The sequence below is a fragment of the Pseudorca crassidens genome, chromosome 11, assembly GCF_039906515.1.
Source record: "Pseudorca crassidens isolate mPseCra1 chromosome 11, mPseCra1.hap1, whole genome shotgun sequence".
In the NCBI taxonomy this organism is placed as follows: Eukaryota; Metazoa; Chordata; class Mammalia; order Artiodactyla; family Delphinidae; genus Pseudorca; species Pseudorca crassidens.
In genome coordinates, this window is record NC_090306.1 from 88,486,231 (window position 1) to 88,513,448 (window position 27,218).

The 27,218-nt window shown below is 35.7% G+C and overlaps 1 protein-coding gene across 5 annotated transcripts in view; it reads left to right on the top strand.

Moving 5' to 3' along the window:
* Positions 1-27,218, top strand: part of HCFC2 (host cell factor C2) — a 46,781-nt gene extending 19,563 nt beyond the window's left edge. For 2 of the 5 annotated variants that reach the window (XM_067697750.1, XM_067697753.1), the window contains exons 9-16: positions 232-284; positions 10,554-10,731; positions 13,846-14,049; positions 14,564-14,637; positions 16,549-16,686; positions 18,052-18,111; positions 18,284-18,469; positions 19,105-27,218. In XM_067697750.1, coding sequence (XP_067553851.1) covers positions 232-284; positions 10,554-10,731; positions 13,846-14,049; positions 14,564-14,637; positions 16,549-16,686; positions 18,052-18,111; positions 18,284-18,469; positions 19,105-19,419 — 1,208 coding nt within the window. In that variant the 3' untranslated portion in view covers positions 19,420-27,218. Of the gene's footprint in view, positions 1-231; positions 285-10,553; positions 10,732-13,845; positions 14,050-14,563; positions 14,638-15,814; positions 15,897-16,548; positions 16,687-18,051; positions 18,112-18,283; positions 18,470-19,104 lie in introns of those variants that run through there. The other 3 variants (XM_067697751.1, XM_067697752.1, XR_010932553.1) reach the window with 3 other exon arrangements.

Sequence of the window (27,218 nt, forward strand, 5' to 3'; positions counted from 1 at the left end):
TTTTTAACTAACAGGCACTTGGAAGGAAAGTAAAGGCAAATTTAATTTTACATGTTCTTCCAAAAAGGATTTCAGTCAACTATTAAGCAGACTATTAAGAAAACAGGTAAACTTTGATAAATATGCAACTTTTTAAACCTTTAATATGTAACTTTTAAAAATATTTGATTGTAATGTATTTTCTTGAAGCTAATTTAGAGCATATCAGTCTGAACTTTCCCATTCCTACAGGAGTCAGGATGGACCCACACAGACAAGGCAGTAATAGCATCATTCCTAACAGTGTAAGTTGAAAAAATTTATAACAGTAAATGAATGTTTATGGTTACAGTCCCAATTTTTATTAATATTTTTAGCATATTACCCTAGGACAGGGGTTCTGAACCGTGGCTGCACATCACAATCACCTCTGAGATTAAAAAACAAACAAATAAACACAGATTCCCCATGCCTTTCCCCAGATCTAGTGAAGCAGAATCTTAAAACGATGCCCAGATAACTCTGTTTTTAAGGAAAGCTCCGTATATCATTGTGACAGTAGCCTGAATTAAGAACCCCTGGCCAAGAGATTGAAGTCTCATTACACATAGTATCAGAGGCTAATACAAACACACAAACACACACACACACTATATATATACGTGTATATATATATATACACACACATATATATATATACACACACATATATATGTATATATATGTGTGTATATATTTATATGTATGTATATATATATATGTTTGGTTTTTGTTTTTTTTTTAATTTATGTGGTACTACAAGGTTTATAATGAAGAGCAATAGTTTCCTGCTCTGCTCCTACTTGCCCTTGATCCTGCCTCTAGAAACAACTACTTTCAAATATTTTAGCTCTCTTCTGGTATCCACCTTTGTGCTTTTAAATAAAATCCTTGTGCTGCCACTTCTTGACTTTCTAGTTTTAGGTCAATTGTCTTTAGTAATGGAAGATGAAGATTTTATGATCTCTTAAAATATTGCCATTTCCTCCCCTTCCTCTTCCCACATCCTTTAAATATGTTTAGTTGAATCATTATTTGATATTTACATTGTGATGATGACATATTCATAGGTGAGCCATGTAGTGTGCTGTGAACATTGTTCCTTCTTCATGTAATTTTTTGTTTTTCTTGGCATTGTTAACTGCCTCACTTTTTCATTTGCTTGGTTTTCTTCTTGCCTATCATTAATTAATACTCAGATTATCCAATAAAATAATAAAACTCCTCTCAAAATATTCAAACATATAAGGTAGTCTCTTTTTTCTTTCTTCACCACCCCCTGCCCCCGGAACCATTCCTCCCAGGGCCTCTGTCTTGATGCTCTAGTCTGTACTAATTCTTCTCTAAGTCTGCTACTCAGCTCTCAGATTAGAACTTCCATTTGTTTCACTTTGGAAGTTTCTTTTACCTCTTTTCTGTGTTAGAGTCCATTGATCTCATTTCATTCTTTCTTGGTATTCTCCAGTAATTTCCTGAGAAAGGGTTTATGAAAGGTAAACTTTTTGAGATCTTACATATGTGAAAATGCCTTTTCTCTGTTCACGTTTGATTGGTAGCTTGGCTGCGTTATATATAGAATTCTGTATTGGAAATGTTTTCCTTAGAAATGGTAAGACATTTTCCTACTCTCTTTTAGCATTCAGTGTTGCTGTTAAGAAGTCTGTTGCCACTCGGATTCCTGATCGTTTATGTGTGACCTAATTTTTTTTGTTTTAATCCCCAGTTCTCTGAAATTTCAACAGTGATGTACCTTAGAGTGTGTGTCTTTGCTTCATTCACTGTACTGTGCAGTCAGTGGGCTGCGTCATTCTGGAAACTCATGGCTTTCATTACTGATTATTTCCTCCTTCCACATTCTCTTTCTCTTTTTTGGAAACTCCTGTTAATTGAATGATGGTCCTCCTGAACTAATCCTCTGATTTTACTTTTTACTTTCTATTTTTCCTCTGTCTGTTCTGCTTTCTGAAAAGTTTCTTCATTTATGTTATAAATCTTCTATGTAATTTTTAAATATATTCAACCACATATTTAATCTCTAAAAGCCTGCTCTTATTCTTTATTTCTTTTATGACATTTTATTTTTGCTTCATGAATGTAATATTTTCCCTTATCTCTTCAAGAATTATGCTTTTTTTTAAAAAAGGGAGTTATATTCTGCTCTCAACATTATTTCTTTTTTTCAAGCTCCTTTTAAAAAAAATTTGTTTTGGTCTTGGACTTCCATGTTAGAGGCTGTTATCAAATGTCTGGTGATGCTTGGCTGTCCTTTCATGTTTAAGTGAGGCGTTAAAAATGAGCTTGGAAGATGTCTTAGTCCATTTGGCCCGCTATAACAAAACACCACAGCCTAGGTGGCTTATAAACAATAGACATTTATTTCCTGCATTTCTGGAGGCTGGAAGTCTGAGATCAGGGTGCCTGCATGGTAGAGTTCTGGTGAGGAACCTCTTTAGGGTTGCAGACTGCTGACTTCTCATTGTATCCTCACATGGTGGAAGGGACAATGGATCTTTCTTGGGCCACTTTTTTTTTTTTTTTTTTTGGCGGTACGCAGGCCTCTCACTGCTGTGGACTCTCCCCTTGCGGAGCACAGGCTACGCCGCTCCGCGGCATGTGGGATCCTCCTGGACCGGGGCACGAACCCATGTCCCCTGCATCGGCAGGTGGACTCCCAACCACTGCGCCACCAGGGAAGCCCTGGGCCACTTTTTTTTTTTTTTTTAACATCTTTATTGGAGTATAATTGCTTTACATTGTTGTGTTAGTTGCTGCTGTATAACAAAGTGAATCGGCTATACATATACATATATCCCCATATCCCCTCCCTTTTGCGTCTCCCTCCCACCCTCCCTATCCCACCCCTCTAGGTGGTCACAATGCACTGAACTGATCTCCCTGTGCTATGCGGCTGCTTCCCACTAGCTATCTATTTTACATTTGGTCCATGCCACTCTCTCACTTCGTCCCAGCTTCCCTTTCCCCCTCCCCGTGTCCTCAAGTCCATTCTCTACATCTGTGTCTTTATTCCTGTCCTGCCCCTAGGTTCATCAGAGCCATTTTTTTTTTTTTTAGATTCCATATATATGTGTTAGTATATGGTATTTGTTTTTCTATTTCTGACTTACTTCACTCTGTATGACAGACTCTAGGTCCATCTACCTCACTACAAATAACTCAATTTTGTTTCTTTTTATAGCTGAGTAATATCCCATTGTATATATGTGCCACATCTTCTTTATCCATTCATCTGTCGATGGACACTTAGGTTGCTTCCATGTCCTGGCTATTGTAAATAGTGCTGCAATGAACATTTTGGTCCATGACTGTTTTTGAATTATAGTTTTCTCAGGGTATATGCCCAGTAGTAGGATTGCTGGGTTGTATGGTAGTTCTATTTTTAGTTTTTTAAGGAACCTCCATACTGTTCTCCATAGTGGCTGTATCAATTTATATTACCACCAACAGTGCAAGAGGGTTCCCTTTTCTCCACACCCTCTACAGCATTTATTGTTCGTAGATTTTTTGATGATGGCCTTTCTGACCGGTGTGAGGTGATACCTCACTGTAGTTTTGATTTGCATTTCTCTAATGATTAGTGATGTTGAGCATCCTTTCATGTGTTTGTTGGCAGTCTGTATATTTTCTTTGGAGAAATGTTTGTTTAGGTCTTCTGCCCATTTTTGGATTTGGTTGTTTGTTTTTTTGATATTGAGCTACATGAGCTGCTTGTATATTTTGGAGATTAATCCTTTGTCAGTTGCTTAGTTGGAAAATATTTTCTCCCATTCTGAGGGTTGTCTTTTCATCTTGTTTATGGTTTCCTTTGCTGTGCAAAAGCTTTTAAGTTTCATTAGGTCCCATTTGTTTATTTTTGCTTTTATTTCCATTACTCTAGGAGGTGGATCAAAAAAGATCTTGCTGTGATTTACGTCAAAGAGTGTTCTTCCTATGTTTTCCTCTTAAGAGTTTTATAGTGTCCAGTCTTACATTTGGTTCTCGAATCCATTTTGAGTTTATTTTTGTGTATGGTGTTAGGGAGTGTCCTAATTTCATTCTTTCACATGTAGCTGTCCAGTTTTCCCAGCACCACTTATTGAAGAGGCTGTCTTTTCTCCATTGTATATTCTTGCCTTCTTTATCAAAGATAAGGTGACCATATGTGCATGGGTTTATCTCTGGGTTTTCTATCCTGTTCCACTGATCTATATTTCTGTTTTTGTGCCAGTACCATACTGTCTTGATTACTATAGCTTTGAGTATAGTCTGAAGTCAGGGAGCCTGCTTCCTCCACCTCTGTTTTTCTTTCTCAAGATTGCTTTGGCTATTGAGAGTTTTTTGTGTTTCCATACAAATTGTGAAATTTTTGGTTCTAGTTCTGTGAAAAATGCCAGTGGTAGTTTGATAGGGATTGCATTGAATCTGTAGATTGCTTTGGGTAGTATAGTCATTTTCACAGTGTTGTTTCTTCCAATCCAAGAACATGGTGTATCTTTCCATCTGTTTGTATCATCTTTGATTTCTTTCATCAGTGTCTTACAGTTTTCTGCATAAAGGTCTTTTGTCTCTTTAGGTAGGTTTGTTCCTAGGTATTTTATTCTTTTTGTTGCAATGGTAAATGGGAGTGTTTCCTTAATTTCTCTTTCAGATTTTTCCTCATTAGGGTATAAGAATGCAAGAGATTTCTGTGCATTAATTTTGTATCCTGCTACTTTACCAAATTCATTGATTAGCTCTAGTAGTTTTCTGGTAGCATCTTTAGGATTCTGTATGTATGGTATCACGTCATCTGCAAACAGTGACAGTTTTACTTCTTCTTTTCCGATTTGGATTCCTTTTGTTTCTTTTGCATCTCTGATTGCTGTGGCTAAAGCTTCCAAAACTATATTGAATAATAGTGGTGAGAGTGGACAACCTTGTCTTCTTCCTGATCTCAGTGGAAATGGTTTCTGGTTTTCACCATTGAGAGCAATGTTGGCTGTGGGTTTGTCAGATATGACCTTTATTATGTTGAGGTAAGTTCCCTCTATGCCTACTTCCCAGAGAGTTTTTATCATAAATGGGTGTTGAATTTTATCGAAAGCTTTTTCTGCATCAGTTGAGATTATAATATGGTTTTTATCCTTCAGTTTGTTAGTATGGTGTAACACATTGATTGATTTGTGTATATTGAAGAATCCTTGCATTCCAAGGATAAACCCCACTTGATCATGGTGTATGATCCTTTTAATGTGCTGCTGGATTCTGTTTACTAGTATTTTGTTGAGGATTTTTGCATCTATGTTCATCAGTGATATTGGCCTGTAGTTTTCTTATTTTGTAACACCTTTGTCTGGTTTTGGTATCAGGGTGGTGGTGACCTCGTAGAATGAGTTTGGGAGTGTTCCTCCCTCTGCTATATTTTGGAAGAGTTTGAGAAGGATGGGTGTTAGCTCTTCTCTAAATGTTTGATAGAATTCACCTGTGAATCCATCTGGACCTGGGTTTTTGTTTGTTGGAAGCTTTTTAATCACAGTTTCAATTTCAGTGCTTGTGATCAGTCTGTTTCTATTTTCTATTTCTTCCTGGTTCAGTCTGGGAAGGTTGTGCTCTTCTAAGAATTTGTCCATTTCTTCCAGGTTGTCCATTTTATTCACATATAGTTGCTTGTAGTAATCTCTCATGATCCTTTGTATTTCTGCAGTGTCAGTTGTTACTTCTCCTTTTTCATTTCTAATTCTGTTGATTTGAGTCTTCTCCCTTTTTTCTTGATGAGTCTGGCTAATGGTTTATCAATTTTTTTTTTTTTTTTTTTTTTGCGGTACGCGGGCCTCTCACTGTTGCGGCCTCTCCCATTGCGGAGCACAGGCTCCGGACGCGCAGGCTCAGCGGCCATGGCTCACAGACCCAACCGCTCCGCGACATGTGGGATCTTCCCGGACCAGGGCACGAACCCATGTCCCCTGCATCGGCAGACGGACTCTCAACCACTGCACCACCAGGGAAGCCCTATCAGTTTTTTTAATCTTCTCAAAGACCCAGCTTTTAGTTTTATTGATCTTTGCTATCATTTCCTTTATTTCTTTTTCATTTTGTTTCTGGTCTGATCTTTATGATTTCTTTCCTTCTGCTAACTTTGGGGGTTTTTTGTTCTTCTTTCTCTAATTGCTTTAGGTGTAAGGTTACAGTTTATTTGAGATTTTTCTTGTTTCTTGAAGTAGGATCGTATTGCTATATACTTCCCTCTTATAACTCCTTTTGCTGCATCCCATAGGTTTTGGGTCGTCGTGTTTTCATTGTCATTTGTTTTTAGGTATTTTTTGATTTCCTCTTTGATTTCTTCAGTGATCTCTCAGTTATTTAGTAGCATATTGTTTAGCCTCCATGTGTTTGGATTTTGTAGTTTTTTTCCCTGTAATTGATATCTAGTCTCATAATGTTGTAGTCAGAAAAGATACTTGATATGATTGCAATTTTCTTAAATTTACCAAGGCTTGATTTGTGACCCAAGATATGATCTATCCGGCAGAATGTTCCATGAGCACTTGAGAAGAAAGTTTATTCTGTTGTTTCTGGATGGAATGTCCTATAAATATCAGTTAAGTCCATCTTGTTTAATGTATCATTTAAAACTTGTGTTTCCTTATTTATTTTCATTTTGGTTGATCTGTCCATTGGTGAAAGTGAGGTGTTAAAGTCCCCTACTATTATTGTGTTACTGTCAGTTTCCCCTTTTATGGCTGTTAGCAATTGCCTTATGTATTGAGGTGCTCCTATGTTGGGTGCATAAATATTTACAATTATTATATCTTCTTCTTGGATTGATCCGTTGCTCATTATGTAGTGTCCTTCTTTGTCTCTTGTAATAGTCTTTATTTGAAAGTCTATTTTATCTGATATGAGTATTGCTACTCCAGCTTTCTTTTGATTCCCATTTGCATGGAATATCTTTCTTCCATCCCCTCACTTTCAGTCTGTATGTGTCCCTAGGTCTGAAGTGGGTCTCTTGTAGACAGCACATATACGGGTCTTGTTTTTTAATCCCTTCAGCCAGCCTGTGTCTTTTGGTTGGAGCGTTCAATCCATTTACATTTAAGGTAATTATCAATATGTATGTTCCTATTCCCATTTTCTTAATTGTTTTGGGTTTGTTATTGTAGGTCTTTTCCTTCTCTTGTGTTTCCTGCCTAGAGAAGTTCCTTTAGCATTTGCTGTAAAGCTGGTTTGCTAGTGCTGAATTCTTAGCTTTTGCTTGTCTGTAAAGGTTTTATTTCTCCGTCGGATCTGAATGAGATCCTTGCTGGGTAGAGTAATTTTGGTTGTAGGTTTTTCCCTTTCATCACTTGAAATATGTCCTGCCGCTCCCTTCTGGCTTGCAGAGTTTCTGCTGAAAGATCATCTGTTAACCTTATGGGGATTTCCTTGTATGTTATTTGTTGTTTTTCCCTTGCTGCTTTTATTATTTTTTCTTTGTATTTAATTTTTGATATTTTGATTAATATGTGTCTTGGCGTGTTTCTCCTTGGATTTATCCTGTATGGGACACTCCGCACTTCTTGGACTTGATTGACTATTTCCTTTCCCATATTAGGGGAGTTTTCAACTATAATCTCTTCAAATATTTTCTCAGTCCCTTTCTTTTTCTCTTCTTCTTCTGGGATCCCTATAATTCGAATGTTGGTGTGTTTAATGTTGTCCCACAGGTCTCTGAGACTGTCCTGAATTCTTTTCATTCTTTTTTCTTTATTCTGCTCTGCAGTAGTTATTTCCACTGTTTTATCTTCCAGGTCACTTATCCGTTCTTCTGCCTCAGTTATTCTGCTATTGGTTCCTTCTAAGGAATTTTTAATTTCATTTATTTTGTTGTTCATCATTGTTTGTTTACTCTTCAGTTCTTCTAGGTCCTTGTTAAACGTTTCTTGTATTTTCTCCATTCTGTTTCCAAGATTTTGGCTCATCTTTACTATCATTACTCTGAATTCTTTTTCAGGTAGACGGCCTATTTCCTTTTCATTTGTTAGGTCCGGTGGGTTTTTATTTTGCTCCTTCATCTGCTGCGTATTTCTCTGTCTTCTCATTTTGCTTAACTTACTGTGTTTGGGGTCTCCTTTTCGCAGGCTGCAGGTTTGTAGTTCCCCATTGTTTTTGGTGTCTGCCCCCAGTGGGTAAGGTTGGTTCAGTGGGTTGTGTAGGCTTCCTGGCGGAGGGGACCTGGTGCCTGTGTTCTGGTGGGTGAGGCTCGATCTTGTCTTTCTGGTGGGCATGACCGCATCCAGTGGTGTGTTTTGGGGTGTCTGTGAACTTAGTATATTAGGCAGCCTCTCTGCTAATGGGTGGGGTTTTGTTCCTGTCTTGCTAGTTGTTTGGCATGGGGTGTCCACCACTGGAGCTTGCTGGTCATTGAGTGGAGCTGGGTCTTAGCGTTGAGACAGAGATCTGCGAGATCTCTCACTGATTGATATTACGTGGGGCCAGGAGGTCTCTGGTGGTCCAGTGTCCTGAACTCGTCTCTCCCACCTCCGAGGCTCAGGCCTGCCACCCAGCTGGAGCACCAAGACCCTGTCAGCCACACAGTGTTGGCGTTCACCATCAGGAAAAGGGGGTGCTCATGCACTGCTGATCCACTTGTGAATTTTTCAAGTTTTTGTGAAAACAATCTTGCACAATCTGTTTTAAAAAAAACCAACAAAACTCTTGGGCCACTTTTATAAGGCACTAATCACAGCCCAAAGCTACTTCCTAATACCATCACCTTGGGGGTTACGTTTCAACATATAAATTTGTGGGGGACACAGACATGTCAGACCATAGCAGCTCTATGCCTATGGGCATGCTTGATTAGTAGACCTTAATGAGGGTTTTTGAGTGAGGATCTACAAATATCAGTATCTTATCTTGTGAACCAGTGGGTTTCCCCTGAGACTTCTCCAACCTCTTGCTTAAGGGCTCTAAGCCTGGCTATCAGTATTCTGGGAGCTTAATGCAGAGAGGGCAGTGTCTTTCTGTTCAGTATGCAGACTTTCAGTTAATCCCCATTTTTAGTATCGGTGCCCCTCCTCCATCCTCACCAGAGAGACTCTGTACCATGGTCCAGAGACTCCCATTTTAATCTTTCTACCTATCTCCCTTCTTCAGTTCGAATGGAGGTGAGGAATCTGTCTGCCTTTGTATGCTGGAAGAGCAGAGCTGGGGCTGCAGACACTTTTTATATAGTCTTCTATATGATGGTCCTCTGGTGTTCTGCACTCTGCACTTCAGCCTCCAAAGAACCTGATGCCCCCAATTTCCAAGCCTTTCTGGGCTCTTCAGCAAAACCAGTTCACCTCTCAGTCACTTTCCACCTATAGGCTCTTAGCTTTAGCTTTTTCTGCTTTATAAAGTCATACCTCATTTCTTGCACTTTGCTTTACTGTGCTTCCCAGATAGTATAACATGGAGACTTGGTAGTGAAATAAACTTAGGGTCAAATTCTAGCTCTGCTACTTGCTGGCTGCCTGACCCTGGGTGTGTTATTTAAGATCTCTCTGAGTCTCATTTTTTTCCATCTGTAAGCCAGGGGTGATTTTATCCAATTTATAGAATTCTTATGAAGATTAAATGAGATACAGACTTTGTAACTATGTAGCACAAGGCCTGTCACATAATACAATGCTCCTTAATGGTTGTGGCTGTCATCATCATCATTTATTAACAGTAGCACAATCACTATCAATTAGAAGGGAAGTAGAGGGCATATTATGGACAAGTATTCTTAGAGCTATGAGAAATTATAATTGATAATATAGTTATAATTGACATTAAAGGTGGAGACAGAAAAGTAACAAAAAACATGTAACAAAAAAGAGGCAACGATATTGGGGTATTAGAATGAAGCCAGATCACTTTTATGGTTCAGTAGACCTGTAATTATTGCTATATAATAACTGATGTTCACATTGATGATTTGAATTATCAAAAGGTTTAAATATGTTTGTTATAGTGTCTTTAAGAAGACAAACAAATGTAATTAGGAAGATTCCTATCTAGACTGTTTAATAGTGAAGAATATTGATATGTATGTATTAAATCTTGAAGCCTATATGGAAAACTCAGTCATATAGAATAATTCATATGCTTGAAGGTTTCATATAACTGAGATTTTTCTCTTAGGAGTCGTAAAATCTTTAGTGTACATGTCTGATCTTGTTAAGAAAATTTGAATGTTAAATTCAGTATCTTGGGTGTTGTCACCTATGTTACGTATGTATTTACTTGAATACTAACTACCACTTGTAAAAATGTAGATTTTTTTTTTTTTTCCCTGAAAATGTATTGTTCCTTTTCCCTTCAGAACTGGTCTTTTGAGAATGAATATTAAATGGAAAGAAATTGTTTCCTTAAACTATTATAAAATTTAAAGTATAATCCTGTACAAATTAAGAATATTATTTAAACTGTTTTGTATTTTGGAAAATTTATTTTCAAAACATTTAAGTTATAAATTATTTTGCTTGTTTTTTACATGTATTTCTATTTAATTGAACATTACTTGCTACAATAAATTATTTTACTTCTTATAGATCAGTGATACAATGAACAGTGCAAAATCTGAACATACAGCTATGAAAGGAACTTCACTGAAAAACAAACCAGAACTCAAAGCATCAACTGATTCTAATGCCACTTTACATTCATCTTTGGCAACTAACGCTTCTAATCATAACAGTTGTGTGGTGGATATGCTAAGGAAAAATGAAGGTATAAAGATGGCATTCTAAATAAAGCTTAAGCTTTTTATAATAATGGTAAAAATTTTAGAGTCTTTGAAAAAGTAAATGTTATATGGTTTGGATCCATTTTCAAAATATAATATATACCTGCCATATTAACCCTAATTAGAATGATGTCAAGATACCAAGCAAGAACTTACCTGAATAGTAAAGATTAGTTATTAACTATAGAATTTAAATGAGGCGAGCTCTTGTGTACCATTTGAGATTGGCCAGTGTGTTCAGTATCACTGTTCCATTACCCTGTTGTCCTAGCACTTATAACTATCTGCAGTAATTTATTTGGGGCCAGGATTTTGTCTACCTTGTTCACGTAAAGTTCTCCAGCACCCAGATTCATGCCTGGTAAATAGTAATCACTTAATAAATAAATACATATTTGTTTACCAAGTAACTGGATTATCCCCAGAAAGGTAGTTCATTTATGAAACTGTTGATTAGCCTGTTGAATTCATGGTACAGCTTGTAATTTGGTGATCCTTATATTTTAAAGTATTTAATTTGAATATTCTGATACCATTCGAGATATATTAAGTGTTGCCTCTGATTTCATTCTCTAAAATTACTTTATAAATCTCATTCTGATATATCCCTGACGTAGGAATATGTGGTTTTATTTTTAATTTGAAAAAATTACGACCTTAAAGTATTCAAGGAAAATAATTTCCTATAGTTTTTCTAATTTTATTATTTGTGGAAGAGGAGAGCACTTTTGTTTTGTTGATTTTCTGATATAAGGGAATCATTTGGTCAAAATTATAAAAGCTTGGTCTTGGACGTCAGTTTAAATTTTTTTTATAGTGATTTTCTATGTCTATCATATAAAGAAGTTTATACTCTTGAAAACAAATACGAGATTTGAGAATCTTAATGTACTCTGAATCCTACTTGTAAGGCAATTTGGATAAAATTAATATTAGTCAAATGGAGAAACAAGAGTGGTTGTACAATGACAGTGTCTGGCACATAGTAGATATTCAAATGTGTGAATGAATGGTTACCCAATTTCAGGTTAACAAGAGGAGATTGGGCTTTTTCTCTGTAGGTTGGAGTAGCTGATATGTTTCTTTCTTTTTTCCTTTTTTTGTATGTTTCAAAAGTGAAAGAGTGACACAATTAGTTGTGTTTCTTTTAATTAATTTATTTAATTAATTTATTTTTGGCTGCGTTGGGTCTTCGTTGCTGCACGTGGGCATTCTCTAGTTGCAGCGAGCAGGGGCTACTCTTCATTGCAGTGCGCGGGCTTCTCATTGTGGTGGCTTCTCTTGTTGCAGGGCATGGGCTGTAGGTGCGCAGGCTCCAGTAGTTGTGACATGCAGGCTCAGTAGTTGTGGCTCGCGGGCTCTAGAGCACAGGCTCAGTAGTTGTGGTGCATGGGCTTAGTTGCTCCACGGCATGTGGAATCTTCCCAGACCAGGGCTCGAACCCGTGTCTCCTGCATTGGCATGCGGTTTCTAAACCACTACACCACCAGGGAAGCCCCGCGATTAGTTTTTGTTTTTTATTTTGGAAAGGACATTCTAGCCTCACCCTCAGGAAGAGTTATAATAGGAAATGGTTGGGAGACTCGTTAGGAGGTTCTTTTAGGACTCCAAGAGATGCATAGAGACTAAAGCAGTGGGTGGGATGGAGAGGAGAGAATACATCAGTTCAGAGACCTTTAGAAAGTAGCACCTATTAGATTTGGAAACTGGTTAGATATGAGAAATAAAAATGAGTTGAACATGGCTCCCAGTTTTCTGGGTTGGACATTCAGTTGTTGATGAAGATAGGAAATACAGGAGCAAGAACAGATTTGGGGATAAGATAGGTTCAACCTTGAACTTACTGTTTTTGAGGCACTTGAGTAACATATTGGTAAAGATTTCTAATAGGCAGTTGGATACTTAGGTCTGGAGTCTATGAGGCAGTTCTTGACTAGAAGTATAAATTTAGAAATTAAGAGTATCTAACATGTAAGCTCCACAAGAGCAGGGACCTTGTCTGACTTGTTTACTGCTGGATTCTCAGGACCTGGCACTGCACCTGGGACATGTATTTGAGAGATGTATAATTCGTGAATGGTAGCTAAAACAACAGGAAAATATGCAAGGGGAGAAAAGAAAAGGCTTAGAAACACCTGCATTTAAAGAGTCATTTGAAGAAGAGAAGCCAGCTAAAGAGATTGAAAAGGCATTCCAAGAAGGTTAGGAAAAAAGATTGGTATCATGTTTTTTACCTGTATAGTGGGCATCACTGTTTATGACTATGCATTTATGATGTATGCATGAGTGAATACAAGTCATAGACAGAAACAGTTTCAAAAAAGAGTATGTGGTGAGGATTGTTTACATTGCAGAGAAGTCAAGTAAATGAAAATAGATAACTATCCCTTAGAAATAAGTATCCCTTGACATTTGTCAGAGCCATTTCATTAGAGTTGTGTGCTGGATCAAATTTGGGGAGGTCAAGGAAGTAGAGACTGCTCTAAAGGAAGTTAGCGAGGGGAGATGGTAACTGGAGAATACTTGTTTATAATGTTTATAGACTGAGGGCCAAAACTACTGAAGAAGAATTTGAAAACACCAAAAAGAAAGGAATGATTGATAAAAGAGGGTCCCAAAGTATGCAGAAGGAATGGGACCAAGAGCACAAGAGAATAGATTAAACTTCCTTAGGAGAGAAGTCATCATCTGAAATGGAAGAGAGGACAGAGGGGTTGGGCACAATCATAAATACATTTCTAGTTTAGGACAAGAAAAGGCAGAAAATTGGTGGCATTCATGCCTGATCACCTCTTTTTCTTTTCCTAAAATGGGAGGAAAGGCCATTTGATCTATGACTGAGTAGAGTTCAAGAACAGTGATTCAGTGTTTAGAATGGAAGAAGGAGCTGAGAAGTTGGAAATCTGTTATGGATATAATGCACTTTATTTTTCTAGATATTTTATGCCTAATGGTTAAGTCATATGACTGACTTTCGTGGTGCTCACGTTTACGATTTTAAAATTGAAAATGCCAAGAATTGGGTGACAAGAACTACAAGATACAGCAGTTATTTGCAGGTGTTATGTTAATAATTAATCCTTTCCCTTTAATTTTAGGTCCTCACACTTCAGTAAATATAGGTGTTCTAAGTAGTTGCCTGGACTTAAGAACAATAATCCCTGAAACTTCTGTATCCAGTACTGTCTCCAACGCACAAACTATGGTAACCCAGCAGACCATTAAAACTGAATCATCCAGTACAAATGGGGCAGTTGTTAAAGATGAAACTTCACTAACAACATTCAGTACCAAATCTGAAGGTTTGAAATGTGTTTCACATACTGTATTTTGAACCATTTTTGTATATAAATTCATCAAACGTATTTGTTTTAGATGGGAATTGCATTTCATCTTGGATTGAATCAAATATAAAAGGATAAAGTACCTTACATAAAATAGTTAAATTAGCACACACTGTAATACAATCAGAATGTATCTTTCCTACCATGAACTTATTCTGCAAAATTTTTTTTCCTTAGAAAAGATTAGTTCTAGGCTGTGGAGTAACAATTCTCCCAGCTTGATTGATTTCTGATTTTGTAAATTCTCATTTTATTCTTTTGCAATAGGAATTGTGTTTCATGTTTGGTGAACATTCTCTGAAGTTCCAACTAGTCATCAAATCCTTAAAAAATGAACTTTGTGAATTAGTTCAAGTTAGAGGGTCCATATTTCCAATTATTGTGATTTTTTGTATATTTATAATTATATTTTAATATATCTGTTTGATAAGTGATTATGTAAGTCTTATCTGATGAATTGTTTAATTTTTAGTTGATGAAACATGTGCATTACCTGCAACTAAGATCAGCCGTGTAGAGGCACATGCTGCAGTGATGCCATTTTCTGTAAGTATATTACCTGCACATGATATATGTTTACAGACGGTTAAATATGCTTTAAATGCTGAGCACCTTTAACATAAATTCAGGAAAAGACTCGGGTATCCTCTAGTAATTGTTTGACATAGATTGGAAAATGAAGGGTTAAAGAGAAAACTGTTCACAGTACAATGTTAAGTGGAAAACTGTGGACAAAATATATATACTGCATTCCCAATTTTATTAAAAACACACACAGTGTGTACATTCACACTCTCACGTGAGTCCTCACACATCTGCACTACGATGCTAGATGACTTTCTTCAGGTTGTGGGGCCAGAGATAATTTTCATTTTCTTCTTTATGCTTTCAGGATTTTTCTGTAATAAAATGTTACTTTAATAATCAGAAATGTGTGTGTATACATACATATGTGTATATATTGAAATTATATTAATGGTTTAAAGAGTAAAAGGACATGTCATAAAACATAAAACTTGAATGGCTTTATTGCTAACTACTTAATAGGAGAACAACAGAATATTGCAATACCGAGTCAGGCATACCTGTAGGGTATCCCAACAATCGCTGACATTGGGTTTTTTGGTGGAAGGCCAGAATTAGTCTGCCTGGTACCAAATTTAAATGCTAGGAATGTGCCTCACAAATAGTATACTAAGATTGTTTCACTTAGATGAATACATGTGTTTGTGTATATCTTTAAATTTATTTTTAAATTCTCAGTCATTTTAACTTTATTGCTATGAGCAAGAGTTTTTATTTGACCTAAAATTTACCTTTTAGAATCTTCAAGATTAGTCTATAGTTGTAGTTTTCTTTCAGTCATGATCTTATGGCTTTTGATTCCGTATTTACCTTCATCAGCTTTCACCTTTCCAGAATGTTAAGTCCCAGTGTTCTTAGACTCTTCTCAGAGAAGAATTATTCAAATGAATTTTTATCTCTTAAGTCTATTTTACAATGCATCAGCCAGAGTGGTATCTGTTATTTCAGTTGGAGCCAGTTGTTTTATAAAAGTTGTTGAAGAGAGTTTTTACAACTTTAAAATGAAAACAAGTTTAAAGCTATTCCTTTTCTAAAAACCTTAAAGACTCTTCTAGTTAGCTCGCTTTGTCATGTGTGATAGCCTAAGTAACAAGTAATGTGAATTATAAGCATGTACCTCTGCTGTTATATATTCAAGACAGAAATAAATAACTGAAGTGCACATTTGTTTTGAGCTTCTGGAAACAGTGTCTCATTTATAAAGAAGATGGCTTAAAAAGGTTAGTTCCAGGGTTAAGTATAATTCACTTATCACTAAAAGTAGCTTAAGGTAGAGGAAGTTTATTAGTCTTAAAGCAAGGTAAAAATGTAAAACTGTTTAATCTGTTCCTCTTTAGTATATAATAAATTATATTCAAATTGCATTTTAGTTTTGAACATTTTTTCTCCTTTTAGGTTTGGAGAATCACAGGTATTTCAAGTGCAAAGATCACTGAATTTCTGCTAGTTGTTTTTGAATCTAGAAATAAGCCAGCTTGGAATGAATTTTTCCTTATTTGCTCCTTTTGGAGCAAGTTGTAGTGTCACATTAAAGGGATTATTACATTTTCTGAGAGAGTCTCTGAAATGACAATGTTCTATAAAACAGCTGGCATTTTAACGTATCACTGATTGGAAAGCATGCTAACTCCAGCTAGGTTGATAGCACAGAGCTACTGACTTGGAGAATGCCTGTCACTCCCTATGTTTGAATTGGCAACCCTGTTTCACTGTCAGTTGACCTAATCTGTTAAGAGTTTATTTACTTGTGAGCTATTTATTGTGGTGTTTACCCATATACCTACTTGTAGATCACTGCATGGATTATTAAATCTTGAAATTTCTTGTATGTTCAGTAAGAGTCTTCATAAATGTTTCTTTCTCTGAAATTAGAAAGAGACTCCTTCAAATCCAGTGGCCACAATGAAAGCAGGAGAACGACAGTGGTGTGATGTAGGAATTTTTAAAAATAATACAGCTTTGGTGAGCCAGTTTTATTTGCTGCCAAAAGGGAAGCAAAGCATCTCAAAGGTAGCTATTGACATACTTTCTACACTGTTAGTTATAAGCCTCAAGAATGAGATTTTAAAAAGTAATCCTGATTCAGGACATTCGAATGAGTGAAATTGGGATCTGTTTACAATCTATAATTGCGAGTTCTATATATAGTTATCTTGTATTCTTTTTTAAGACTCTTTTTATAGAATATATCACAAGCAGGTTATTTTAAAAAATCTCATACAATCACTGGGCTGAATTTTGAGTCATAAGTGATATGGTCTGGCCAGTACAAATAAAGATTTTTTGAAATATCTCTAATTTTGTTACCTGGTGTGTTTAAAGAATGTTTAAAGAACATTTTTTTACTTAGAACTTTTGTTACTCCTAATTTCACAGTTTAAAAAGTTTAAAAACCCCTATGCTATTGAATACAATCTAATTTTCCCTTAATTCTAAAGTCCCTTAAAGAGGACCTCATATATATAGATGAGACATTAACCCTCTAAGAATTATGAAATAGATAACAGCTCCAAAGCATATTGAACTAATATTTTTCTGGAATGGGGAATTTCAGAGAGGGAATTGCCAAAGAAATACATATTCAGTTTGAATCTCCCAAAGATCTTACTAATGGGGAATATATTATTTATCATTATATTTTAGTTTCTCTAATATTACTTCTGGTGTCTCACTTTTACATATTGAATTCTTCCAATTCTTGACAAAAATAGATATCCTAGTTAATAATTTGTTGGTATTATGCCTAACAAAATTTCTGGCTGTAGTTTGATTTCATATACATGGAAATATCCTTATCTAAGGGCCTAGTAGCTATGTTTTTCCCAAAAGAAAGAAAAGAACATAAAATTTAGAGCCAGTAAACTTGAATTTGAATCATTAGTTCCAGTACTTGACAGTGTAACGTTGGACAAGTCACTTGTTTAACCTTGCAGAGACTCAGTTTCCTCATCTGTGAAATGGAGATGACCTAACTTCCTTAAAAAAATGGGATGGTACATTGGCACTACTTGTCTCACAGTGGTGTAGTGAGAGTTAGGGAGAATATGTAAAAATTGTTTGAAAGTTGTAGATGTTATGATCTTCTTATGCAGAGTATGCAGTCCAATTATTTAATTTAACATTTTTTCAGCATCTGCTGAATATTAATTATTAAAATGCTCTGTACTACGTGCTAGTCATTCCTTTTCTATCAAGTTTGCTTGCCTGTGTCCAAAGGGTATTGTTCCTGGCTAGACTGTTTGACAGTAAATTTTCTGAGGTTTCTACTCCACGTTAAGTTTACATGGAGATAGTTGTTACCTTGTTTATAGTGGTCAGTTTTTTTCTATCTCCATACTCTTCATGTGCAGAATACCCTTATATTTCTTTTTATAGCCAGTGATTCTCAACTGGAAAGGCACTTTTCCTCTGGATGAGAATCACCAATTTATGGGCGTAAGTTACTTTTGTTTTGGGGGAGGGGGGGTTCATTCCATGTATGAAAGAGGAAAATAAATAATGTGAACTACAACCCTAAAACATAATTCATTCTTTAAAAGTTTTGTTATTTAATGAAAAAATAATTAATTCCATCTTTTCTTTGACTTTTGCATATATTATATTTTAGATAGGAAATGCAGATGTACCTGACTACAGTTTACTTAAGAAACAAGATCTTGTTCCAGGCACAGGATACAGATTCAGGGTTGCTGCCATCAATGGTTGTGGAATAGGCCCTTTCAGCAAAATCAGTGAATTTAAAACTTGTATTCCCGGTTTTCCTGGAGCTCCTTCTGCAGTCAGAATTTCAAAGGTGAGACATCAGGTCAAGACTTAATGATTTAAATTACTGAGACTTTGTACATGAAGTAAAACTATCAGTTTAGAGATTCTTGTTAGTGTCTGATGAAATGAGAGGTATCTAAAAGGGGTAGATTAAAAATTTTTAAAATATTTTTCTCTAATCATTCATGATATTTTTAAGGACCAAAATTTCAAGCAGAATTACAGCATCCAAATTTTAGAAGGTCAGGGAAATCTGTGTATGCTTCTTAATATTAGCTTTGTTCTTGTTATTATGGAACCAAAAAGTTTTGTGCTGGAGAATTTTAATAGAACACATTTAATTGGATTATATTTTATTCTAAGGTCCTATCCCTATTTAGAGAAGATAAGGTCTGCTTTCAGATAAGAAAAATCCCTTTCTTGGGGTAGTACAGGCAGACTTTTAAGCCTAGTTATGTTTTTTAAAAGCACATGAATTAAACACTATAGATCGAATTAAGTTTGGTTTTTAAAAATCAACAATAAAAGTTCTAACATCTAATGCAGTTACTTTAGTGAAAAACGTCTTGTGTTCTAAAGATAGACTCAACATAATAAGTGATATTAGAGAAAACTTCAGAACTTTTACCTGTTTTTGTTTTTGTTTTTCCCCCACTCTTCAAGAATGTTGAGGGTATCCATCTTTCCTGGGAACCTCCAACTTCACCTTCTGGAAATATTTTGGAATATTCAGCCTACTTGGCTATCCGCACAGCACAAATACAAGATAATCCAAGTCAGCTTGTGTTTATGAGGATTTATTGTGGTCTAAAGACATCATGTATAGTAACTGCTGGGCAACTTGCAAATGCACATATTGATTATACATCCAGGCCTGCCATTGTGTTCAGAATATCGGCAAAGAATGAAAAGGGATATGGACCAGCTACACAAGTTCGATGGCTTCAAGGTAACAATAAAAAAGCACCTTTAAATTGATTTTTTTTAAACTGAAGGTATTGTGATGATTATTTATTAGTAACTGGTTTTGAAGATTTGTCATTTAAAAGAGTATTCTCTGACTGTATTTCTAGCAGTTATGAATTTGAGTTTGTAAGTTGTTCTTAAAATGTATTTGCTCAATTCTAGATCCAAATAAAAGTAGAAAAGAAGCAAAGCCTCTCTGAAAACTAGTATATGAATTCTTCCTTAAAGTTATAGCTCTTTTATAAAGGAAAATAGTAAAATTAAGATAAAAGCTAGAAGGCTTTATTACTCCAATATCTTTTATAAAGGCCATGTAACTCAGTCATCCTAGAGTTATTGAGATGATTCTAGTAACTGGCTGTTGTACACTGTGCTGTCTTATATAGTAAATGTTCTCTACATTGTAAAGGCCCTGTCTTTGAGTATTCCCTCTAACTTTATTCTATATGAGCAGTGGTCCTCTAACAGCTATCTTCTACTGGATAATATTTGTAATACTGATTTTAGTAGCCATTTGATTCATTTCTTTATCTACAGTTAGCACAGAGCTTAAGAAGTTAAAAAAAGAAAGGCAAGTTCAGAAATCTGCTTTTGAATTTTCATCATTTTCCAAGAATCATGGCAACATACAAAAAGGATAATGGATTTTCTTGATTCATACCAGGTTGATATATTGGAATATATTTTTGGCCAAAGCACTTAACTTATCTGGCCCTCAATTTCCTGATTAATAGATGAGGGAGTTAAAAGAGTTTACCTTTAAGGTCCCTTTCAGCAGTAAAATTCTGTATGTTCATCAGTAGTAAAGTATATCCCTAAACATTTTAACATCTGTCTCAATGGATCTAATTTTACTTTTGCTGAAATTAAAATGTTCATAGTTTAAAATTCAAAGTTAAAGTATGTCCTTCTTATTGAAGAAAGAAAGAAGCACCTTAACTGGACATGAGTTTTGAAATAGTGTTTTAAACATTTGTAAGATTTTTGTAAATGCTCTAAATGTTTTATTTTTGCATTGTTTTTACCTTGAAATTGTATAAACTTTTTTACAACTGAAATATAAGCATTAGACAGCTTACTCAGGTTCCATTACAACCTTAAAGATGCATATAGGCATTATGGATACTCTGCTACAGGTAACTTGTTTTAAACCTTTTAGACGTTTCATGGTTCCACTGCCTATTCGAATCTGGAATGAATATACAGAGCAATAATTGCAGAAAAGATATTTCAGACTAAGAGCTGCAGTAACTGCAGGGGCACAGGTCTGTCATTTTATACCATGTAACCTTATGCCAGTTTAGGTTGACTGAGTAGCTATGTCCTCAAACTTCATGTATAATACTCCAAGCAAAGATGGATTTAATTGTGCAGAATTGATATATATGTATGTTCCAGTTACTAATTTAAAAGTGTATAGAATATTTTAATATATAATTTTTGTAAAGAACTGGGATTTTTATACTACAGTATTTGTAATTAATGTGTCTCACTAATTTTCTCTTGAAGAAAATATGCAAACTGTTAGACACGTAATGAGTGATTTCCAAACTCTAAAGGTAAAATAAATGCACTACTGTGGTGTTGTTAGAATACCTTTTTTGTGGCTATATGAATCCTTAATCTTTAAATGTGTACTTTACAAACAGTGTTTACAAGGAGCTTCTCTGGTTTGTTATCCCAGCACCTCCCTTGGTGAGAGCTTCATTCTGCATTTGTTTAACTCATATGCTTTGCTTTTGGCATATGCTTGCTTTTTGCACTAGTAGAATTTTAACTTACCTCATTATTATGTTTGTAATCATTTGTGTAGCTTCCATAATATGTCTGATATAGGCTAAAGAAGTACTTAACCAAAGTTAAAATAAATGGTAAGCAATTTTGCACATATTAAATGCTAGGGTTTGTTGTGTATATGTGTGCGTTTAGTTATAAAAAGAATAACTATGGAAAGTTATAGTAAGTATGTGTTTCAAGCCCAATCATTTTAATGATCTGTTTGCTTTATTAGGAAAAGGTCTGGCTTTTAACCCTTTATTCTCTGCATTAATTAACAATTTGCATCTTGAAGCACTTCTCTTAATGACAAGGAATAAGTTGACTTTAAGCAAAGAATAGAATATTTGTTTGAGTGTGTACATTTATACCTACTTAGTATTTTGTTTAGTTTACTTTGTTTAAATATCTCTTCTTTTCTAGACTAGGAGGTGAATATGAACCTGTGGTTCTAAAATATGTCTTATTTTCTAGAGAGAAAGGCAGTCTTTCTATACCAAGGGATTTGTTAAAATAACATGTTTTTACTTTGAGAATCAGCCCAGTTTCTTACCATTTTTTCACATTTGTACATTAAGTAGTAATCACATTTATCGCTGATAAATGATTGGTGACTGAAAGACGCCATTAGGAAATATCTGTGGCTTTCACATTAATAGTTAATAAGAGATCATTGAGCTATGTGTTTATGAATAGAATGGATTGGGATAAATAACAAGAGAAGTGCATTTAGCTTCTTATGATTTGCACATTTTCTACGTGAAGATCCCTTTGTGTAGCAGTGGGTTATAACATGCAGGTATCTTTCATAAAAGGATTTACCCTGAGTTAAATTACTTTCTTTACTCCTCCCAGCTGGATAAGCAATTCAGATGTACAAGCCTTTGTGCCATAGTCCTCTTCCTGGACTCTGCAGATTTGGTTCACATAGGTAGTAAAAAGATTTTGCTGTTGCATGCTCTTAGAATTATGTTTTCTAAAATATTGTATTGGCTTCATTTTAGTTTAGTAAACTGTTTGGCAACTTAACTAGAAATAGGGTATTATAAACTCACTTTTATCTGCATTAAAAAAAAAAACAGAAATAATCCAATTGCATGTATGAGGGCCCCCTGCCCTATAACCCAACTGCATACATATAATCATCTGTAAGAAGGTGAAACTGTTGATCCATTATTTCAAAGAGTTGTAGACTAGCAAAGATTTGTTCCAGTTAGATATATGGTCTACTATAACTGGAGATATTTTTATTTTTAAAAATTGCAGCACTTGTAGCATAAAAATAACTTGTAACATTGGATATGAAGAGATTATTAGTATTTAAAATTACTGTAGTCATCTGATCATAAATGAAATAGGTTACAAAATAGACTTGGTCCTTGACCATTTAAGGTATAACTGACAGTTATGTTTTCCAAGACTAATTTTAGGCAGTTTTATATATTGTGTACCAATGACATGTAAAATAAAGCACCTTTTCTACTATAAGCAATTACAGGTGTTATTTATTTTGAACTACATGGAAGAAAAATTAGTGGTGGCAGAGTAAATGTGTAGAAATGCTGATGTTGTATCATTCACTTAAAATGATACAGGCAGGCTCATAAAGAATGAACTTTGTCTAAAAACTTGTTTATTTAGTGGATTGTGTTTGGGAGTCATTTTCTGATAGAAATGTAGAGCCTATCTAACCTTCATTGTAACTAAACTAGTATGCTTGAAAGTAAAAAGGCAGATGGCTCCAAGAAACAGACTAAAGTTGTTGTCACCTTTTTTTGGTCTTCTTTACTCTTAATTTTTTTTTTTCTTTATGCTTTTCATTTTAATTCATAGCAGCCAGTCTTCTGTCCTGCTACTCCATCAAAATGGCTCTAGCAGAGGTCAGGGATAACGTCTCATTTCCCAAATCCATTGAATTCTTTCATTGTACTTAATCTTGTCGTTTGAAACTTAAACCACTCCCTTGACACTTTCACGTTTTTTTAGTTTCTGTCAGACTGTGCTCTCTGTCTTTTTATGCACCTCCTTTCGTCTGCAGTCCCCTTTTCCACTCCCACCTGTCTCCATTCATATTTTCAAGATTTAGGTAAAGGTCTCCAACCTGCTGAAGCCTTTCCTGACATACTTCATTTCTAGGTAGATTTGACCCCTTTTTCTTATGCCCCCACTGTCCTTTGTTCAATCTTTTGTCATAGCAGCCTAAAAGCTCTTGCGCCCTTACTCGTTAGTGTTGTTATTCCTCTCCCTCTGCCAGATGGTCAGAGACTGGGTCTTTATCTCTCTTCCATATCAGCCATTTAGCTGCTACTTAAATATTTTAACAAATGACTAAATAAAATTGCACCTTTACATCTCTCTCCATACTCTCACTCCCCTTCTCAAATTGGGTCAAAGTGAGAGGGAGGCTTTGAAAGGGAAAGAGATTTTAGCAGATTTAATAAGCCTCTGGAGGAAATACAAGCTTCACCTTTGTCTTACCCTACCCTGCTGTTACTTAGGTTCCTAAGAGAAGTTCTGGGATAAGTAAGAGATATGTCACATATTTATTAGGCTAAAAGGGATTTAATATGGGTGTGTATAGATCTCAAGAGGAATTCTTTGATCTAAAAAGATCTGAGAATTTAGTGAGACTGGTGGGCATTGCTGGATAATGATTTTTAACATTGGATGATCAGGAAAATGAGCTAAAAATATTTCCAAAGTCAGTCTCTCTGATTTCCATATAGGAAAGCCATGGACAATTGTCTAACTTTAGAAGAAGCTACCTACATATTTAATATGTAAGCACAGGGAGCTGCTGGAGGACACAGAGCACCAGCATTAGAACCTCACTGGAGTCTGTCAGGTCACTGTTGTCACCTCTAAGCTTACAGGACAAAGGATTCTTACACTACTGGAAAACAAGATGACATTGGCACACCTTCTTTCCAAGTTTCCCAGTTATAGTTGGGAGTCCTTATACTTATATATTTCTGTAACTCAGAAAAAGACTTTTTAAAAATCATGCCTGGAAAAACATGAACTACAACATTCTGGGGAGAGACAATTCTATAAACCGAATGATGAAGGAAAAAGCTATACCAGCCTCCTTATTCAAAATAGATCTCTATATCTTCTATTTCTATAACTATATAAGGTAGCATCTAGTGTTTGTTTTTGAGCATAGAGTAACTTTGTCCGCTAGTAAGTCATGGTCCAAGAAATGTCCACCTCTGACCAAGAGGATTATCCATTCCTCCTCTGAAAAGATAGACTGGAAGTTCCCTACAAGCTTGAGAAAAGCTCCCTCCCTATTTCTCTGTTTCTTATTGGAGGAGGACAAAGCTACAGGTATAATAATTACATCCGATTTAATTATTATACCTGACAAAGCTACAGGTATAATAATTACATCCGATTTAACAAAGTTGTGGGTGTGCCACTTAAGGCAGCGTAGCATGTAAGAGGGGGGCAGGGCTCTGGAGGTCCAGCCAACTGCTTGATCCGAAATCATCCTGCTGCCAGTTGCAGTTTAGCACCTCCTGGTGGCATTGTCCATTCCAGCTTACATATGGGTAAGATTTTGGGTCTTTTGTAACACGCAGCCTAGGATTTTTAAAATAGTACAACGATGTCTGGAATTTTCTGAATGTTTGGAACCTAGTTGAAGAGATTGGACCTGAAGGATACACTGTCTGCTCTCCATTTCCTGAGAATGTATTGCCAGCCATTTGCTGCCGGGCCTAGTCTGCCTCTTGCACCACCTCCCTAACCCAAGATAATAACTTTAGCCTGCCTTGTTGGGTACGAGGGATGGATCCAATGTTTCAAGACCTTTTTTTTCAAATTTCTAAATTGTATACCAAAATGTATAGCTAATCCCCTGAATCAGGTGAAAATGTACCTTAACTGTGCCTTGTTTAATTTGCAAAATGGCACTGCTGGTGAAGACCCTGGCAAAGATATGATTGCAAAATTGTTATGACACTTGTGACCAACCTGGGCACATGTTATTGACCAATGTGGAGAAACAGTCAGTAGCCACCAAGCACTTTCTGTATTTTTGGATTGCTTAACACGTAGATGCAGTATTAGGAGAATGTGCCAAAGGGAATTTGTACTTTTGAAAGTCAACAGAATTCAGTAAAGAGGCAGTGCCTCAGTTTATTTTGTGATTTGTATCACCTATCATTTCATTCTCCGCTTTATACAAATAATTATATACCCAATGAACAACATAACCAACTAACCAGAATCATGCCAGTGGCTGAACCAACTTGGCAGAGCAGTGCTATAATACTGCCATCTCGTTAGATCCTAGCTCTCTGGGAACCTAGTTAACGTCTGTGAAGAACAGCCCATATTCATTCCTTTTTTCATATTACTATGTACTTCTTCCCCACCAGTTACAATAATTGCCTGATATGCAATGCAGAACAGTGGCTGAAATAATCGGATGTTCCCTCTCTTTGTTGATGAAGTTATATCCCGTAACCTTATATCCTTTTTCTTTTACGATGTTTGTTGGGAATAAATAAAATGATCCCACATGTGCTCAATCTTCAGCTTAAGAACTAGAATACCCTCAGATGTGTAGAATTACCCCACTCTGTCTTCCCTCCCCACATACCACATGAGGTAAACATTATTCTGGATTTTTGGGTAAAATTCCCATGTTTTTATTTATGGCCCTGCCATCTATATTATGTATCCCTAATAATATATTATTTAGATTTACCTGTTTTTGAACTTTTATGTAAATGGTATTGTGCTGTATGTATTCTTCTGTGACTTTTTTCTGACACTGTTTTTGAGATTCTTATCCATGTTTATGCATGTAAGTGTATTTCATCTGTTTTTCACTACTGTATAGTATTCCATTATATGACTATACCACAATTTATCTATTCCTCTGTCCATGGAGATGTGGATTGTTTTCAGTTTTTGGCTATTCTGAATGATGCTGCTAGTGAGCATTCTGCCAGTTACAATGTAAGCTCCGTGTGGGCAGGGATTTTGTCTTTTTTGTGTGATTTTGTCTGTTTAACACATTCACAATGTCTAGAACAATGCTGGTACATGGTAGATGCTTAATAAATATTTGAGGAATGAGTGAATTCTTGTACATGTCTCCTGGTGCACACGTGCAAGAGTTCTCTAGGGCAGTTGTTTTCAAAGTATGGTCGAGGGACTCTTGAGGTCCCTGAGACCCCTTCAGGGGAGTCTGTGAGGGCAAAAGCGTTTTCATAAGAATGCTAAGACGCTATTTGTCCTCTTCACTCTCATTTTTCACTTTTAAATGTTTTCCAGATATATGATGACATCATCACTCTGACAGCTTATCAAGTGTGTACCTATATATTTTTGTTTTGAAAATGCCTGTTTTAATTTCTAATATGGTAAATTTTGATAACTATAACCCACATGAACAACAGCTCTTTGAGGTCCTCAATAATTTTTAAGGATGTAAAGAGGTTCTGGACCAAAAATTTGAGAACTGATGCTCTAAGAAGCAGGTTTTACTTAGTCATACTGAACTGTTTTCTACAGCATTTGTACCAGTTAAGCTCCCACTGGCAGTGGTTGTGTGTCATTGCAAACACTTATATCTTAGCAAACTCTTAATCTTGACTATCTTTTATATTTGTCAATTGGATGGCAATTGTATAGTATCTTACTGTGGGTTTAATTTGCTTTTCCCTGATTACTAATGAAACTGAGTGTTTTTTCGTACATGAATGTGTTTCCTCTTCTGTGAAATACCTATTCATGTCTTTTTTGCCCATTTTTCTATTGGGTGTGTGTCTTTTTTTTCATTGATTCATATGATTTCTTTATATATTCTGGATGCCAGTCCTTTGTCAGTTAAACATGTTGTATGTATTTTCTCCCAGTTTGTGTATTATCTTTTGTGATTGTATTGAATTTATTGATTAGCTTGGAGAAAATTGATATCTTTTCAATAATGAGTCTTCCCATCCAAAAACATTGTGTATTTATCCATTTGGTTTTCTTTTAATATCTGTCAATAAACTTTAACAATTTTTCTCCATAAA